At 35.5% G+C, this 17,638-nt stretch overlaps 1 protein-coding gene across 2 annotated transcripts in view; it reads left to right on the top strand.

The window, feature by feature from the left end:
- The window catches only part of GABRA1 (gamma-aminobutyric acid type A receptor subunit alpha1), a 58,269-nt gene that overhangs the window by 15,839 nt on the left and 24,792 nt on the right, over window positions 1-17,638 (top strand). For both annotated transcript variants that reach the window (XM_082724870.1, XM_082724871.1), the window contains exons 4-6: window positions 4,239-4,306; window positions 11,423-11,643; window positions 13,890-13,972. In XM_082724870.1, coding sequence (XP_082580996.1) covers window positions 4,239-4,306; window positions 11,423-11,643; window positions 13,890-13,972 — 372 coding nt within the window. The remainder of the gene's footprint in view (window positions 1-4,238; window positions 4,307-11,422; window positions 11,644-13,889; window positions 13,973-17,638) is intronic.

Below are 17,638 nucleotides of genomic sequence, written 5' to 3'. Positions count from 1 at the left end.
AATAAATAACATCCTAAAATTATATATCTATATATTTCTCCCCTTAATGGGGATTTGTGGGAATTTCAAGTTGGAAAGGAGGGGGAAAAGATGACTAAATCTTCCCAGAATTGGAAAAAAGAAGATTCCTCAACAATTCTCTGAGATATTAGCCCAGGCACATACATATGAGCATATCTTCCATTTAAGCCTGATCCTAGACCTAAATGGGTCTGGATTTCAAATCCTCATTTCTTTACTGAAAAGGCAAGTTAACTTTTTATAATTTGACTAAAGTACATTCATAACGGTCCTCTATCTTGAACCTTTGCACTCTGAATTATAAATCTTCTGTCTAAACAATGACTTCATGTATCACTAAGGAAATAGCCTGTGAGTAGTAAGGAAAAACATACTTTTGGTCAAAGGAACCTATTTCTTGTCACTGAAATTGTACTCAACTGAATTAGAATGTGGTTTAAGGATAATCATTTGAATAGGGGGAAAAAAAGGAGGAAAGGAATACATCAAGATATTAGCAGTAGATGTATGTGAATGAAGATAATCTAAGGGGGTTAATTTTCTTCATATTTTTCTTTTTGAAATTTCTGAACATACTTTCAAGTTAAAAAAAAAATTTAAATAAACAACATGATAAATAACATTAGCCTTATGTTTACCATAAGGCTTTTGTAACATTTTAGAGTAACATTCCCAGATAAGTTTGGGAAATACAGGGATAAAAAAGGTTGATGACATTTATTTAAAACATGATTACTTAAAGACATTGACATGCTAATTTTCATGATGAATCTTCCAGAGACATACATAATAAGCAGAGTTTTTCAGCAGTGGAAACTGGCCACTCACAAACAGCTGATGACAAATCAAAGAAAACCGTTTGGGTATGTGGCAAGGAAAATATGTTAGAGGGAAAAATACAGAAAGTGTTGTTTCCTTTCTTTAATTACCTTATCCCAAGTTCCAGATGGTTTCCCGGATGTCGTAGCACCATCGTGCTTTCTCTTCTGGTGCCATCACCCACCTCTTACATTTAGTAGTTGAGTGTCCCTGCACCCTCCCAACCCCCACCAGGCAGTCTTCAGTTTGGAAATTTTTCTACCTTCACCTTAGGGTTTGTCAATATGTTTGGAGGGAAAACGGGATGAACAGAGAGCACAAATCAGAAACTCTTTAAGGATATCTGTATGATTAGAGTGCATAGTGAGAAGGTCGTCTGAAGGACTCAGGTGAGGGCTCTCAGTCAGAGTGCATGCCTTGGAATATTACAGTGGTGATGTTTGGAAGGTATCAGAGGGAGAGAACTAGTAGAAAATAAGGTCAAGCACTTGAAGATGATGAACTGGTATGGTAAATATACTTAGGGGTAAGGATAGATAAAGGATTAAAGAAATAGATTTTTAAAGTGTGATTATAGCCATTTGTGTGAACTGCTTTGCATTTATTCCTAATCCTTCTATATGGCACACTAACAATTATGTTTGGCAATTAATGTGTATAAACTTAACCATGTTTTACATTCCATTTTATTGGTACAGTAATCTTTATAAATAGGCTTTTTGGTCTTTATAATTTGTTAGTTATATGGCAACATCATTTACTAACAATTTAAAAACAGCAGAGGGAAATAGCCCATATATTTGGCAAGTGGATATCTCATTTCTTTAGAGCGCTTTATCATGCTAGATAAAACAGATTGGTTGCTCCTAAAACATCTGCTGAGCCAATTTTTGTAAAGCTAGCTACCTTGGAGAGTTACCTTGAAGTGTAAAAATTATGCCCTCCCTACATGCAAGAAATAGATAATGGTGATAAAGGAGCTCAGGAAAGCTGTCCCAAACTGCAAAGCACTTGCAAGTATGCAGATAGGGATTCATACATATTTCCCAAATGAACACGCATTTAATAGTAGATCCCTACCCCAAAAATAAAAATGAAAGAATGGACATAATTTTAATTCTGTAGATGTTACCCAGATCTGTAAGATATTCACCATAAGTCTTACAGTTTATATAAACTCAACCTTAGAAACAAAATTAGGTTGAATCAACCACTCAGAAAAATAAATAAAATAACAAGAGGATCCAACTATTTGAAGATTTTTGTAAAAAGAAAATATAAATATTAATTCTCCTTGATCACATAATATAGGGTACTTTTAAAAGAAAGAAATTAATCTATATAAGTAACAATAAATAAAATCATTACCAATAAGGAGCATACCTGGGATACTAGTAATTAGGAAGAAAATGTGCCCAATTCTCTATTACCTGATATCTTTCTTTTTGTACTATTTTCATGGCAATAAGTGCATTTTTTTTTCATATCAAAGGCTCCTTTGCTTAAACTAGAAAGGAAAATGCTGAAAAAGAAAGGACAATAATGAGCTCAATTAATAAAATAAATTCCAGCATTTGGGAATAGATAACATGCATTTTCTTTTTATTATTGTTTTAATTGAAAGTCAGTCCTAGTATTCTAATAAAGTGTGAGCTCTAGATGGAGTCTTAAGAAATAACATGTTTAAACTAAGAAAAAGAGTTAATTGAGTAAAGAATACATATGGAAAGAGGGTGCAGGAGAGAAAAAGAGATGGAAGCACTGGGCAAATGCAGACAGAAAGAGGATGGAGACAGCCCGAACAGGCCAGTGGTTACTCCAGCTAAGACATTGCTGATGGCTGTCCTTTCAAGCTCTTTAGTTGCTGTAGAAGGTTAACACTGACTTTGGAAGGAAGTGAGTTCTAAAGTTTTTTTTTAAGTTTTCTTTATTTATTTGACAGAGATCACAAGTAGGCAGAGAGGCAGGCAGAGAGAGAGGGGAAAGCAGGCTCCCTGCTGAGCAGAGAGCCCATGTAGGGCTGGATCCCAGGACCCTGGGATCATGACATGAGGGAAGGCAGAGGCTTAAGCCATTGAGCCACCCAGGTGCCCTAGGAAGTGAGTTCTAAAAACACAGCTCTGTTTTTTTTTGTCTCAAACTATGTCCTCCATTTTCAAGTTTTTTAAAGAGTAAATCTCAGATAATTCTTACATCAGGGGGCCCATTTAAACATTTTGGAGCCAATGAAATTGTTAGGGAGAAAAAAGGAAGAAAAGAAAGAAAGGGGGGAAGGGAAAGGAGCCAAAAAATATTATATTGGTTATTGGAGGGATTATCTCTACCTCCCAAGTTATATTCTCATTTGTGGTACACATTATGTACAGTATACAACATGACCTTCTTGAGAGAAATTTATACTGAAAGTATTAACTGTTTACAAGTGAATTGCTGAGAGATAAAATTCTTGATTTTCAGAAGAATTCATTACTGCTTATATTGGATCACCTTTTTAATGTCCTACCTCAGAGATATAAATGTCCTGATAAATAAAATGAATTGCTTAAGATACTGGACTGTTATTTCTCAGAGCTACAGTTTAAAATTACAAAGCCATCTTTTTCACTCTCACCTCTAAACAAATTGTGTCCTTTTATGAAAGCAGCATTTTTCTATCATTTTTTTTTGGGGGGGGTGGCTGAATTTCCTTGAAAATGCCTGTGTTGAGTTGTCACCAGACTATAATGAATATGTTTTATTGGTTGATATATATGCCTCAGAGACTAATAAAATAAAATTGCATTGAACTTGAAATGGAATCTACTAAACGAACTTTTTCTGTGCCATAATATATTCTTCTTGTCCTCAAAATTGCAAGTATTGATATAGGTTGTCAGTTTTTCCTGGGGAGTAATTTGGATGATCCAGTTATGATTTAATGCCAGAAAGCATCATTTACAAAACATGCCCTTGAGCCCTTAAGGAGTTAATAAAGCTTGCTACAGTATACTGTATACTTCCCAGAAGTATCTGAAATAGCTAAAGGATCTGGTGAGCTCTGTAAGAGTATTTAAGCTTAAATGACACCCATATGCCAACATGTTTTTTTATTACAATGTGAAATGGCTTGGTATCATTAGGAAAATGTGCCCATTCTTGAGGAATTTGTTAAGCAGCAGCTGACTTTTCCATAAAGTCTGCCTCCCAAAGTGGCATATTTAGGCTTCATTCTCCATTGAAAAATATTAACTGTGAAATTTCGTGTGTAAGCAGTAAATTATCAGGACTACACAGTGGACCAATTTTAGAAATAGCTAATCAAAGCCAATAAATTTCCCATTTGGGTATGAGTATGTGGTAGTGAGATCTAATAAGGACTGTTGATAGACATTCACTGTCCCAATTTCCTGCTTCATCAGAGCGTGTAACTGAAGTGAAGACTGACATCTTCGTCACCAGTTTCGGACCTGTTTCAGACCATGATATGGTAAGTGACACTGCATTTTTGGTTTTCTTGGTGTATTTCCTAAGTTTAACTTTTGAAAGGAAAATATAAACCAAGTACTTAGAGAATAACTTGAAATAGCTTAGCTATATCTTTGTGTTTTTCTGTATGCTTATATAATATATATAACATATACTAATATATAATATTTATATCATAGAAAATACCCACTTACTTTCCAGACCAAACCCATTTATGATATCAACCATTGCAGTCTTCTTTTTTTCCATCCCTGAAATGATTGCTTTGATTTGGGTTATGTTCTGTAAGCCAACTAGTGTAATCTGCCTTACATTTTATTTAGGAGGGCATGTTGATTGAAAGATGCTATGTCTCTAGATAGCCAGCATTCTTATACAGTAGCCATGAACATCATGATTTCCGAATTATTCTTGGCTAGAAAGGGGATGTGAGTGTAAAAGCTGAGTGAATAGTTGACCAGAATTAGACAGAGAAATAGTTCAAATAAAACACATTGGTGGGAAATGTTTAGCTTCACTGCAAAAGAAATTCATTAATTATTACCAAGAATAAAAATAAAATTAATGCATACCTGTTCTTTCTTTTCCCAACCTAATAAGTTAATACGAATTTCTCTTCTATCTGATGGGAATTGGTTTAAGAGTAGAACTCTGATGTAATATTTGCATACTCATAATAGCCACACTCCTATGTAACAAAAAAAAATCATAAAGAGCCCATGAAGACACACTGTTATGAAATATTTCAAAGATAGACTTTTTGAATATTATTTTCAAAATGCCTTTCTATTGATACCATCTTTACATAAAAGTTCTTTGATTTCATAATAGTTCAAGTGATTGAGAATAAAAGTTACAAAAAATATCAGTTAAAACCAGCAATTTTCCAAAGTATGGAAATTCACAAGTGTACCCACTTTGGCAGCTCTGACAAGTCCTGAAGTAAGGAAACCTGTTTAACTACATTTAATCTAGTGTTTTCCAGTCATATTTGTTTAAACCTTTAATGTGGTAACTGTTGACATTCTGTAGAGCTAATACTCTGTGAGCCAAAAACTGGGAAATGCTGGCTCAGGATAATTAGATAGGTTAGATCTTAACACAGGTTATGAAATGTACCAACTATGCAAATCAGTCACTGAGCATAAGAGAGTGTTAGGTAAGAATATAGATTTCTGAACCAGAATGCTGTCTGGGTTTATATTCCCAACTTCTGTGCTTATAAGTGTGTGTTAAGTTCCTTAACATCTCTTTGCCTCAGTTTCTTCATGTGTAACATGGGAGTGATGATAATACCTCATGGGATTATCATAAATATTAAATGAATTCATACATGCAAGAAATAGAAATATAATAATTAGCACAAGTGTGTATTTATTTCTTTGTCAACTTTTTATAGTGGTTGATCTATAGACCACTTTCTTGAAATACTATTATACACTATTTTTTGCTGAACTCTTCACCCCGAGGACCTCTTGTGATTCCCCCATGTTGGAACTCTGTCTTAAAGCATTATTCTCTTGTGCTACTTTTCTAATTAAGAACATTTAATAGATCCTAGTCAGGTTTAAGGTCAAATTTACCCTCCTCTGCCTGTATTCTGTACAGTTCACAGATGATGTTACCATCCGTCCTCTCTTGTTCCTAATATTGACAATTTACTTTAGTCATTTGCTTAAATATTACTTTCTGTGAGGCCATAGCACTTGGGGGTGAGCTGAACTTGTCTAGGGTCCAGGCTGGCTGAATTTACATCTCACCACTGCCAATAGCATGACTTTGGGCAAATCACTAAAGTGCATAAGCCGCAAAGTCTCTACAATGGGTGTATTATTGTAATAGCCTCTCCTTGTAAAATAGTTAGGAATTTTAAATGAGCAATGTAAATAAAGTGTTTATAGATAGTGCTCAATAAACTCTCAGTAAACTAAATAGTTATTACTTTTGCCTCTGAACTCCTTATCATGCTGTGTATCCTTCATAGAAAATTCCCTCTGTTTCCCACCCATCTAAATTCTACATTTCCACAAAGGCCCAAATCAAGACCCAAAAGCTTAGTGAAAACCTTTTTTTTTTTTTTTATTAATCCGATAATGGATGAGGTTTACCTTTCTGTATTCTAGTCAGATTTGTTGACTATAAAATAATAGCTTAGCTTCTGATGTCATTTATAACACTGCTTTGTAAAGTTATTTCTCTTATATAAATGTCTTATTTTCCTAAAGTAATGCCGAAAAATGTAAATATACATTTGCCTCACATCCCTCAGAGTATCAGCGCATGGTTGCCTCATAGTAAGTGTTGAATTCCTACTTATTTAATGGTAGGTTTAGTTGTCTCTATTGTCTTTACAACAAAGTCTTGTGAGACGCAACAAATAATACCCTCTTTCCTGAGTTCTGAACCTTTTGAGAAATAAGATAATAAGGGATTTGGAAATTGAGAATCATCATCTTCATTACTAATTATTAAGGTCCTGTGGAAGGTGCTTTATATCTGTAGACAAGTGAGTTTCCAGAGAGTAAACATCAGAATCGATCTGATTAACCCACCCAGTCACCTGGTAAAACTTTGGCCTACTCCGTTTGTTAGGGCAGAGACTGTCCATACAAAACTTTTAGCATGGAGAAACATCAGAATTTGTGAGTCTTGTGGAGAGAGCAGCAAGAAGAGGCTGAAATAGGCAAGATTGATTTCTCCTTCCAGATTTACCCATCAAATGAAATTATTCTTCCCTCTCCCCCTCCCTAAATAAAGGAGTATGAGGGATTGGAGAGCATTCAGAAGTTTTGCACCGGTGAAGCTCTCTTCTCATAAATGGAAACATCAAGAGGGGATGAAGCATTACAAACATCACACACTGATAATGATATTATTCCTCCTCCTCATTATCATTATTATCATTACCATCATCATAATTAAAAATGAATATTCTCTATCGCTGGCATCTTTCATAATGCCTCACAAAGATTAGATGCTCAATACGAGTTGTTACAGGACGGTGCTCAAATAAAGGCATATTTTCTCTTCAAAATATTTGGCATACCTTTGAGTTATTTGCTTAGATTGTCATTTAAGGAAACACTGATTTTTTTTTTTTTTGTCTTGGACTAAAGGTGTATGTTGGGGTTTTCGATACACCATTAAGTCTATGACTTATGCATTACTCTTCATAAATGGCCTTTGGTCAAAAATCAGATAGGAAGAAGGAACAGAGTGTCTAAGCCGGTTATACTTCCTGTTGCCTAAAATTTCTGAACAAGATAATGTTTGAATTGTTCTGTCAGAGAACCAAATTACCCAGGTCTACAACTGATATGCTAAGAGGCTACCTGGCCAATTCATTGGAGATTACTCATTTAAACCACATTATGGGTGAATTACAAATAAAGAGCAGTATGACTTAGAGTCTATCAAAATTAGAAGGCCAATGACAAAGCTATTTTCAAGACAAGAAAAGCTTTGTAGTTTTTAAAGTGATAACTAATAAAATATCTAATAAGGATAACTGTAATAACAGAATTCAACAGTAATGAATGCTTATAATATGTCAAGCACCGGAGCGCCTGGGTGGCTCAGTGGGTTGAGCCGCTGCCTTCCGTTCAGGTCATGATCTCAGGGTCCTGGGATCAAGCCCCACATCGGGCTTTCTGCTCAGCAGGTAGCCTGCTTCTCTTCCTCTCTCTCTGCCCACCTCTCTGCCTACTTGTGATCTCTCACTGTCAAATAAATAAATAAAATATTTTAAATAAAAAAAAAAAAAATATGTCAAGCACCATGCTAATAGGTTTATAGATCATATTTCATCTAGTACTCATGATTTTACCTAGGCATTATTATTATCCACAGTTTCCAGAGGAGGAAAGTGACCTAGCTAAGTAGCAACTTGAACTCAGACTGTGTGCCCCTAGAGGTTCCATAGCTCCCAAGGCATCTGACTTCATCTGGAATAGAAAACAAAATTAGGGCAACTCCTTAACTTTATTTTAAAAACCATTAATTGGCAATCAAATGGCACAATCCCAGGGCACTAGGTTCTGACAGAAATATCCAGGCAGCACAGTTGCAGAGCCCTGTTTTCCATAGTGGTGAAAACGTATGAAGTCAAAGCACACACAGATGGTAGTAGATGATGCAAGTGGCAACACTTCAAAACAATATTTATGTAGGAACATAATGGATGTTCTGTCCAGTCTTCAGAGTAAGACTCACATTCTCCAGCGACCTACACTATTGAGCAGGGTAACGTGGAGAGAGACTTGTCACTTGAATGGTGGCAGCTAGAACACTGAACCTTGAGCAGCATCTTTGTCAGAACTTCCTACTTGTTCAGTCTTCTGTAGAGTCTTTTCCTTTGCCTTCATATTTTACTTTACTTGGTTATGACCTCCTCACTTTCCTGAGGTTTCCTATCCTGCTACCAGTCCAAACAAAGAGCACTTTTTTCATTATCAGCGACATTGAAATCTAATATAAATTTGTGTTGATGAGCAAAGAAATGGGGAGACAAATAACTAATGTTTACTGAGAACTTCCTCTGTTTCAGACATTCTTGTAAACTGTTCACTTGCATCATTAACTCACTTCTTACAATAGGCAAGTGAAATCGTTACGGTATGATCCCCACTTTATAGAGTGGAATCTGGAGTATAGAGAATGACCTACAGTCACACATCGGGCAGACAGACAATTTAGTTCTAGTTAACAAGTTTAGAACTTACATCCATAACCATTATGCTGTGGGTTCTGCCTCTCCTCCCTCATATTCCAGCTTCCTAAAGAAGGAGCTCCGGCCCACTAAAGAAGGAGCTCCGGCCCATCCTGGTCTAGTGACCCCAAGGGTGAGGTCATGCTGAGAACCTCCTGCTGCTACCATGGCAATGTTGCAAGGGCAGTTCTTAGAAAATGGGACACTAAATTTTTACACTCTTGCTTAGATAGGATCTCATTGTTACCAAGTGTTTTTATTTCTCTTTTCATTTCCACTTCCAGCTGAAGGGAACACTTAAATGAAAGCTTATCCAGTTAGTTTTGCAGTGTGTGTGTGTGCATGCTTGTGTGGCCAGTATAGTATTTGGAGGGAGAATATCATATGAATTTGGGAATTTCAGTGTCTGCCATTAGCCAGGTAAGTAAAGCTGGTTGTAAACATGACAAATATGTAAACATGAGGAATTTGGCAAGTTTTGACATAATTTTTGGAATCACTGACTTTGGGATGTATTTTATTAAAGATTTGATAATAAATCTATTTTAAAGTTTTTAAGATATTTAACATTTATTTCATTTCATTTTCAAAAATAACATTGGAGCAAATGAACAAATCAACTAAATAAAATTTTTGGATTCATAGGAATATGGTCAGTTGGACATCTTGATTTAACAAGTGACTGTTCTTCTACTATTTGACAGGCTAAAGTAGTTCAGTTGGATAGAAAATAGAGCTTATGTGGCTGATTCCTGAGCAATAGGAATGTCCTGACTATCATACCCATATCTCATAAGCCTATCGTGCAGAGAAGAGAACATACAGAGCTCAGGGTAAATCCATCCCTTTGCTTCCTGGCAGGCACTGCTCCTGTGTATCATTTCCCAGTGTTGTCCATAGGTTCCCACCCCATCTCTTTCCTCATGGAAAATACCATTGGCTGCCCAACCTACTCCATGAGTTTTCTTTACAGCATCCAAGTTTAAGCAATTTCTCCCTCTGCTAAATTTAAAGATGCTTAACAAATGTTTCCTGGTGAGAAAATTCCTATGTCATGTATCTCAGTGCCTTTTCATGTCACACTTCCAGACACAAGACACTTCCTAAGCAACAAACAAGGTAGTTTGTCTTCCCACAAACATAAAACTGACATCATGTTACACTTCCTTGTTGCTGTTTCAGTCAAGATATAGCACTATGCCCGGACCTCTGTAAACTATCCAATAATTATTAATTACTTGATCAGAAGGTCTTAGCTATACCATATGTGTGGCAGAAGGATAAACCTTTCTTCATTCTTTACCCAATCTTACTTAAAGCTTGAGGAAAAAAGCAGATAGTTAAATTCATGCAAAATATGCTTAGACACGGAAATTTTTTCTGCATGTTCTAAAGATGATATGTATAAGATTTGAAAAAAAAAAAACCAGCTTTCTCTAATGCATTAGAGTTTAGGGGATTAAGAAAATGTAGCATGATGTTTTCAAGTTAGTCTTCCTTCCAGTTTGGAGCATGCTAAGATTAATGGAGAATGTGGTAATCTTTATTTCAAACCATTAAGTTCCAAATTTAGTGTCAGTGTAGCAAGTGCTGCAAGGAAGATGGATATTACCCTTTTCAGTTTTAGGAGCTGGTAAGTCACATTGCTTGTTTTCAGATTAGCAGATGTTTGTCTCTGGGTATTGCCATAAGGAATGCTGTGTTTATTCAAATAAATAGATTCTCTGGCTGTGAATGATGATGAGCTTCACACATTTCTCATGTGTCTTCTACACACATATACTCAGATACACACTCACACACACCCTCATATTCTGCATTTTTTTTTTGCAAAGATCCCAATTAACAGTGAAACAGATTATTTTCATAATCTTCTTTGTTGTGGAAAATTGAAAGACTATAAACATTATCTGTAAAACAAATTTGTTTTTGCTTATCCATAAAAGAGATGGGGATTACCAGGCTAGTATTAGAACCACGGATGATTTGAAATTGACTGTGAGGTTTTCAGACTATGGAAGGACCCCCCAAAATACTGTATGTAAGTAGCTGTCATTATCTAATTTAAACAGTAAGCTCCAGCATGAGTTTTGTTTTTATGTGTACTGTATTCTATTTTTTTGAGTGCTGGTGTGGTAGAGGTATAGGGAGAAGGGCATGATTTTCTTTTCACATACTTGAGGAGATAATTGTGAATTTTTTCTGACCAAGCAATATTTCTGGCATTTTAGATATTTTAAAAAATGATTCACTGGAAACCACTATGTACAGACCACCACAAATTTACTTTTGAAAACGTCACCTAGCTCATATTTTGCCTTTAAAGTTGTAAAAATTATGCATTGTCTGAGTATTTGCATTGCAAAATACAGCTCCCTGAACTCTTTGCCATTTTCCAAAATTATCTAGGAATATACAATAGATGTATTTTTCCGTCAAAGCTGGAAGGATGAAAGATTAAAATTTAAAGGACCCATGACCGTTCTCCGGTTAAATAACCTAATGGCAAGTAAGATTTGGACTCCGGATACCTTTTTTCACAATGGAAAGAAGTCAGTGGCACACAACATGACCATGCCCAACAAACTCCTGAGGATCACAGAGGATGGCACCTTGTTATACACCATGAGGTAAGGCTGACTGTGTTTCTCTCTGTGATTCTTTCTGTACTTCTCTTCCATATATATGTGATCATGAAGCTGATGGGCCATGGTGGAGCCTCTGGTTTCCTCTTTGCCCTCTTTTTTCAACCTTAATAATTATTCCGCTATAAAAAAAATAAACAGACTGTTTAATGCAGGTATTAAAGCATTAAGTAAAATGATTAGGTAAAGTGGCGGAGGCTTATAATGTATATTAAGTAATATGTCGCAAGTATCTCTCCAACTTGCTCTAATTCAATATGAGGAACTTCTATTCCTACTAACCTCATATATTGCTGCCTCCCAATAAGTTCTAGATCATATTTCTAGAAGCAATCTCAAGGTATGTATCCGAAAATGTTTCTACTTAAAAAAGGAGGGGGAAAAAAAAAAAAGAACAGTTCAACTATCTTAAAAACTGTTGATTCATGTGGAAGTATGCACTTAGAAGTATCTGAATTTATAGTGTTATTATTAGACTGAGAATATAAATATTCTTAATTTTGCTTACATTGAAGAATATTTACATATATGAAGAACATACATGTGTGTATGTGTGTGTGTAAAATTCCTGCTTAATAAACATTTCTCCATTTTGAGATTATTGGAAAACCTGGCAGCTAGATATCTTTATTCATTTATGGTTCAATGAAGAAAATATAAAACAAAAAACATTGTGAATACTTTTAAAGAAAAAAATGTTTAAAATATTCCTAATTTGTAAGCAATTAAAAACTGTCCAGAACTCATTCTTAAGGGAAGTAGTTATTTCATACCCAAGTGACTTGTTAGAGTGTTGTTTTTATAGACCTGGACAGTACTTGGTAATTCAGACCGTCCCAAGTGTTCCTCTGGCACAAAAAGGTAATGGAGACAAAATCCTAGACTTAGTGGATTTTGTTTAATGTGGGAATAAAGTGATTCTTGCTTTTGAAGAAAGCTGCCAGAATTTCTACGTTTTTATACAAAATATCCAAATGAAAAAGAAAGGGAAAAAAAATGCTTCAAGAGACGCTTTAGATGTTAGACTCAACTAGTAAACATGTAATAGAATTAAAGAATGACAATTTTCTAAAAAAGAGAGAGAAAAAATGGAGGATCAGTGGACAGACGTGCTGAGACCTTTTCAGATCATCCAAGTAAGATCTATTTATAATTGAGACTTGAAATATTCTCCTCTTACAAAACACCCTACACTTGTTTTTGAGCCTAAGTTCCATATTTATTCCTCGCAGCTGACAATTTTCTGGGGCAAGATTTGTACCTACTGAAAAGTTGCCCAAATCATACTACCTAGTGTGTGCTGTGTTCTTCGTCAATAACTAGCCTGTTACTGCCCATCTCCTAAACTTTTAAACTCCTAAACCACCTTTGCTAATATGTCATAACTTTCCTTAATATTTTGATTTTAAGATGCAAGTTTGATCATTAATTTATACATTTCATATTTGCGTTAATCAACATTGCAACTTAATGAGTTTACTGACTATAAAGCCATCCCTACCACATTTCTTGAGCTACTTACTAATATGAGTGAATATATTTTATAAGAACCATTTGAGGAATTTGACATAAATTCCCTCATAATTCCACCAAACAAAATCAAGTATATTTCAGTGAAAAATATTTTTCAAATGTAAATAGAACTGAAGATAGGGACTAAAGAGAAGCCAAGCAGAGTCCTGGCTTCCATTAGACAGTAAATTTGTATAAAACGAAATGGTGGGAATATAGTGAGATCACCCACAAACTCTCCTTTGCCTATTTCCTTTGTTGGTTTATCCCATTTGTGCTGTTTTAAAGAAGGAGATAGGGAGAGCTGCCCTGAGCAGAGGAGACATCCTCTTCTCTTCCTAGATATCCATGTCTTCTTCTCCACCAAGTCTTTGTCCAAGTATTTATTTGCTTACATCTAGTTTTAGTCCTGAGAGATTTTCTGGGTCTGGGTGGATTAAGTAATGAAGCTGGTCCTCGGAAACATAACAAATGCTTGCCCATCATACAAAATCTGATGTCAATGTTTTTCTCAAAACAAAAACAAAATCCAATCGTTGTTGTAAATAATTCCTTTTAGATACTTTGGCTAAGAGCTCAGTATCATGCTGCTGTTGTGCCTGCCTCGCTTGCTTTTCTTAATATATTTGCTATAGTTAATAACATCGAGTCGTATTTATCAGTAAGTGCCCAAACTATAGGGCTCTTGTTTATATCCTCTGTTTTCCTCAACTGATAAGGCTGACGGTGAGAGCTGAGTGTCCAATGCATTTGGAGGACTTCCCGATGGATGCACATGCCTGCCCACTAAAATTTGGAAGCTGTGAGTAAATTTTTAATTTTAATTTTTTTTTATTCTTATGAGAAACCTAAGTATTTTTTTTAAGATTTTTTTTATTCATTTACTTATCTGAGACAGAGAGCAGGGGGAGGAATAGAGGGAGAGGGACAAACAGATTCCATACTAAGTGCAGAGCCTGATGCGGGGCTCAATCTCACAACCCTGATTTCATGACCTGAGCCAAAAGCAAGAGTAGGATGCTTAACTGACTGAGCCACCTAAGCACCCCTGAGAAACCTAAGTCTTTAAACAAGAAACCTCCAATTAGTAAAACCTGTTAGAAAACAGATAAAGATAAAAATGAAGAAAGTTCAGTGATTTGCTGCAAATACTTTCTAGGGGTGCCTGGATGACTTGGTACGTTAAGATTGTCTGCCCTCAGTTCAGGTCATGACCTCCAAGTCCTAGGATCAAGCCTTAATCAGGATTCCTGCTCAGTCTTTTTCTCCCCGCTCCCACCCCACATCCCCCTCCTCGTTCTCTCTCTCTCCTTCTCTTTCTCAAATAAATACATAAAAACTTTTAAAAAATACATTCTATAAGTAATAATCTTTAATTTCATTTTTAATGTTATTTCAGGAAGAGATTATTATAAGAAAGAGTGGATTTAATTAATTAGGGAAAAAAATCTACTTTTGTTAAAGCTGTATTCATGGAAAAACAAGTGGAGTATGGATGCTTTTACCACATAGATAATAACTCCCTGCCAATAGATGGAGATCACTGTGCTTATTTTGTATCATTGCTGACATTTGTTTGACTTTAAGAATATTGCAAGTTGTTTATCAGATGAAAATATTGGTAGGTGACAGCAGTGGATGATAATTGTTTCTTCATAATGAAGCCTACACCTAACAAATATTGCCTGATGAGAATTTACCCTAATCGTAACCTTTTGAAAAGTTCTAGATCTGTTTGGATATCCCGTGAAATTTATGTGTATATTAGTGCTTTTGAAGGTATCCTAGATACCTTTATGATAACTGTTGAGGCTTCTGCTATTTGAAACTATGCAGGCACACATTAGAGGAGCCAAGAGAACAGAACTCTGCCCAGCAGAGTCAGGTTCTCTTGTCTTCCTCTAGCCTTCTGCTTTTGACTAGTATGCATATGTAAAGGGAGTAAGAAGTAAGAACAATGTATTCCTGGTTTCCTGCAGGAGAGTTACTTTTAGACTGAGTCAGCTCCTGGACTACCTAACCATCTTTCTGTTCCCACTAGACAGACAGTCTAAGCAACTATTTTGGTGAAGATATGATTCATAGAAAAAAAAAAAATAGTGGTGGTGTAGGAAGACAGCAAGCAAAGAAAATAGCAAAGGGCCTTCAGGCTCCTAGCAGCTCTAGTCATGGAAAGACAAGTTTATTTATAAATCGAATTCTATACTGAAACCCAAGGACAAACTACTTCAAAAATTGTCAGCCAAACAGGCCTTTGGTGATAACTCCCTCCTCCTCACTCTTTTCCCAATTTAATGTATATTCTATGTTTCAGACTACTATATTTTCTCCTGATTACCACCTCCATTTTTAACAATATTATGTATTATGTGTTACTGGTATGCCAGGCAGTATTTTAAACATTTGTATATGTATCAGCTCATCTAATCCACAAAATCTTATACTTAGGAAGATCATGCGTTATAGGTTGCCTGGGGCAGTACTTACTTTTGCCTTATATCCTGGTTTAACTACTAGTAGTGCCCCCTTTTACCTTCAGAAATACCTTGTTTTGAACAACAAATTACTTGTTTAGTGTACTAGTCAGGAATGCTTTCAAGCCGTGAGTATAGCTAGCTGAAAAAGAAGAGAGGTTTATATTTTTATATAAGATGAATGGTGGTAAGTGATTGTTGGTTGATTGTTGTTTTGTCAGCATCTTAAAAATGATGATGTGTTAAGATGCCCTTAGATGTTCTTCCTGATCACAAAATGGTTGCTGCAACTCCAGCCATTGCATCTGCTTTCAAAATAAAGAATAGTGGACAAAGAAGAAATAACGAACACCTGTATTGAAGAGATAAAAGCTTTCCCTAAAATCCTAGCAGACATTTATGTGTATCTCATTAACCAAAGATGTGTCTCATTGCCAATGCTGACTACAAATGAGGCTGGGAAGAAATATTCTTAACTAAGCACATTGTTAGCCTGAAGAAAATAGGAGGTATTTTAGGAAGGAGGAAATGGATAGCAAGTAGAAAACACATAATGTCTCATGTAAGAAAACTGAAGTTAAATAAAAATCTGCTTTCTACCTCAGAGCCTTTATACATGCTCTTTTCTCTACTTGGGTTACTCTTCCCTTGGTTCTTTATGTAAGTGGCTTCTTTTATTTTTCACTTCTCAGCATAAATGTCATCTTCTGGGGCTTCCCTAATGACCTTATCTAAATTTACATACAGTCCCACCCATCTTCTTGATTATAATACATGTTTAATTTACATGTGTTATAGCAATAATTATTAGTTTTATTTATTGGTTGACATTTTTATTGTCTGGAGACTGTAAAACTCCCATGAAAGCACAACCTATTTTATTTAGCATTTCCTAGTACAGAGCCTAATATGATGTAGACACACAAAAAATATTTATTGAATAGATAAAAATTATAGTAATCGGGTTTTAAATGCCCCTTTAATGTTTAAGTCTCAGAGAAGATTGCTTCAGAAAAGTGTTTAAGACCTGTGGGTAATTAAACAGAGAAGATTTGAAATTGGAAAATAAGCATCTGAGCTCAGTGGGAGAGTGCCATGACTAATTACCATCACCTGCCATTGACTTGAGAAGGAGTGGTGGTTGATTTATTGTATAGTTAGTTCTCTGTCCTGGCCTAATTAGCATACTTCTGAAATGAAGAAACTGAGGCAAAAGTGGGCTAAAAATGCATTGACCCAGTTTTTGAAGCAAACATCTTGCCAGAATCACACAGAAGAAAATAATCAAGAGATAAGCTAGAAGATCTTGTAATAATTTAGTAAATACTATGTAATAAATGTTAATGAAGCAAAATCATCCATATGTTGATAGGAACTAACCTCTGAAAAGCAGATGTTTTCCACTTTCCATTACCACTTTCCATTCGACCCTGATTGTCAGTGCTATATCACTCTTTTTTGCTTATTGGGGATAAAGACATCTTCCTAAGGCCATATAACCAGAAGACAATGTGCTTGATTTAGTTGACATCTTTTAACAGCTTTTGAGGAAAATACAAAGAAGGCTTTGATTCTAAATGAAGAGATTCAGATGATATTCTGACAATAAGATCTAGGCAAGTGCTAGATCTAGTTATGGACTCAATAAATGATGGTTTCCTGGCTGATTATCAAGAATAGTGCCTTGTAAATAAGGAGAGAGGGATAAGTAGAAATTTAAACAAATTCTGAATAATAAAAAACTTTGGAAATTATTTAGTGCACCTGCTTCATACACATGAAAAGACAAAGGCCTGTAAAAGTGAAGAGATAGTGTCTATAGCAGATGCTCTTCTTCTTTTTTTTTTTAATTTTTTATTTATTATAAACATATATTTTTATACCCAGGGGTACAGGTCTATGAATCGCCAGGTTTACACACTTCACAGCACTCACTCTTCTGATACCAAGTCTATGCTCCCAGTGTTGTAGCACCGCAGAGTTCTTTCACAAGC

Source organism: Mustela nivalis, assembly GCF_964662115.1.
Source record: "Mustela nivalis genome assembly, chromosome: 3".
In the NCBI taxonomy this organism is placed as follows: Eukaryota; Metazoa; Chordata; class Mammalia; order Carnivora; family Mustelidae; genus Mustela; species Mustela nivalis.
The sequence above is the reverse complement of the archived record's forward strand: the minus strand, read 5'-3'. Positions and strand labels throughout refer to the sequence as shown.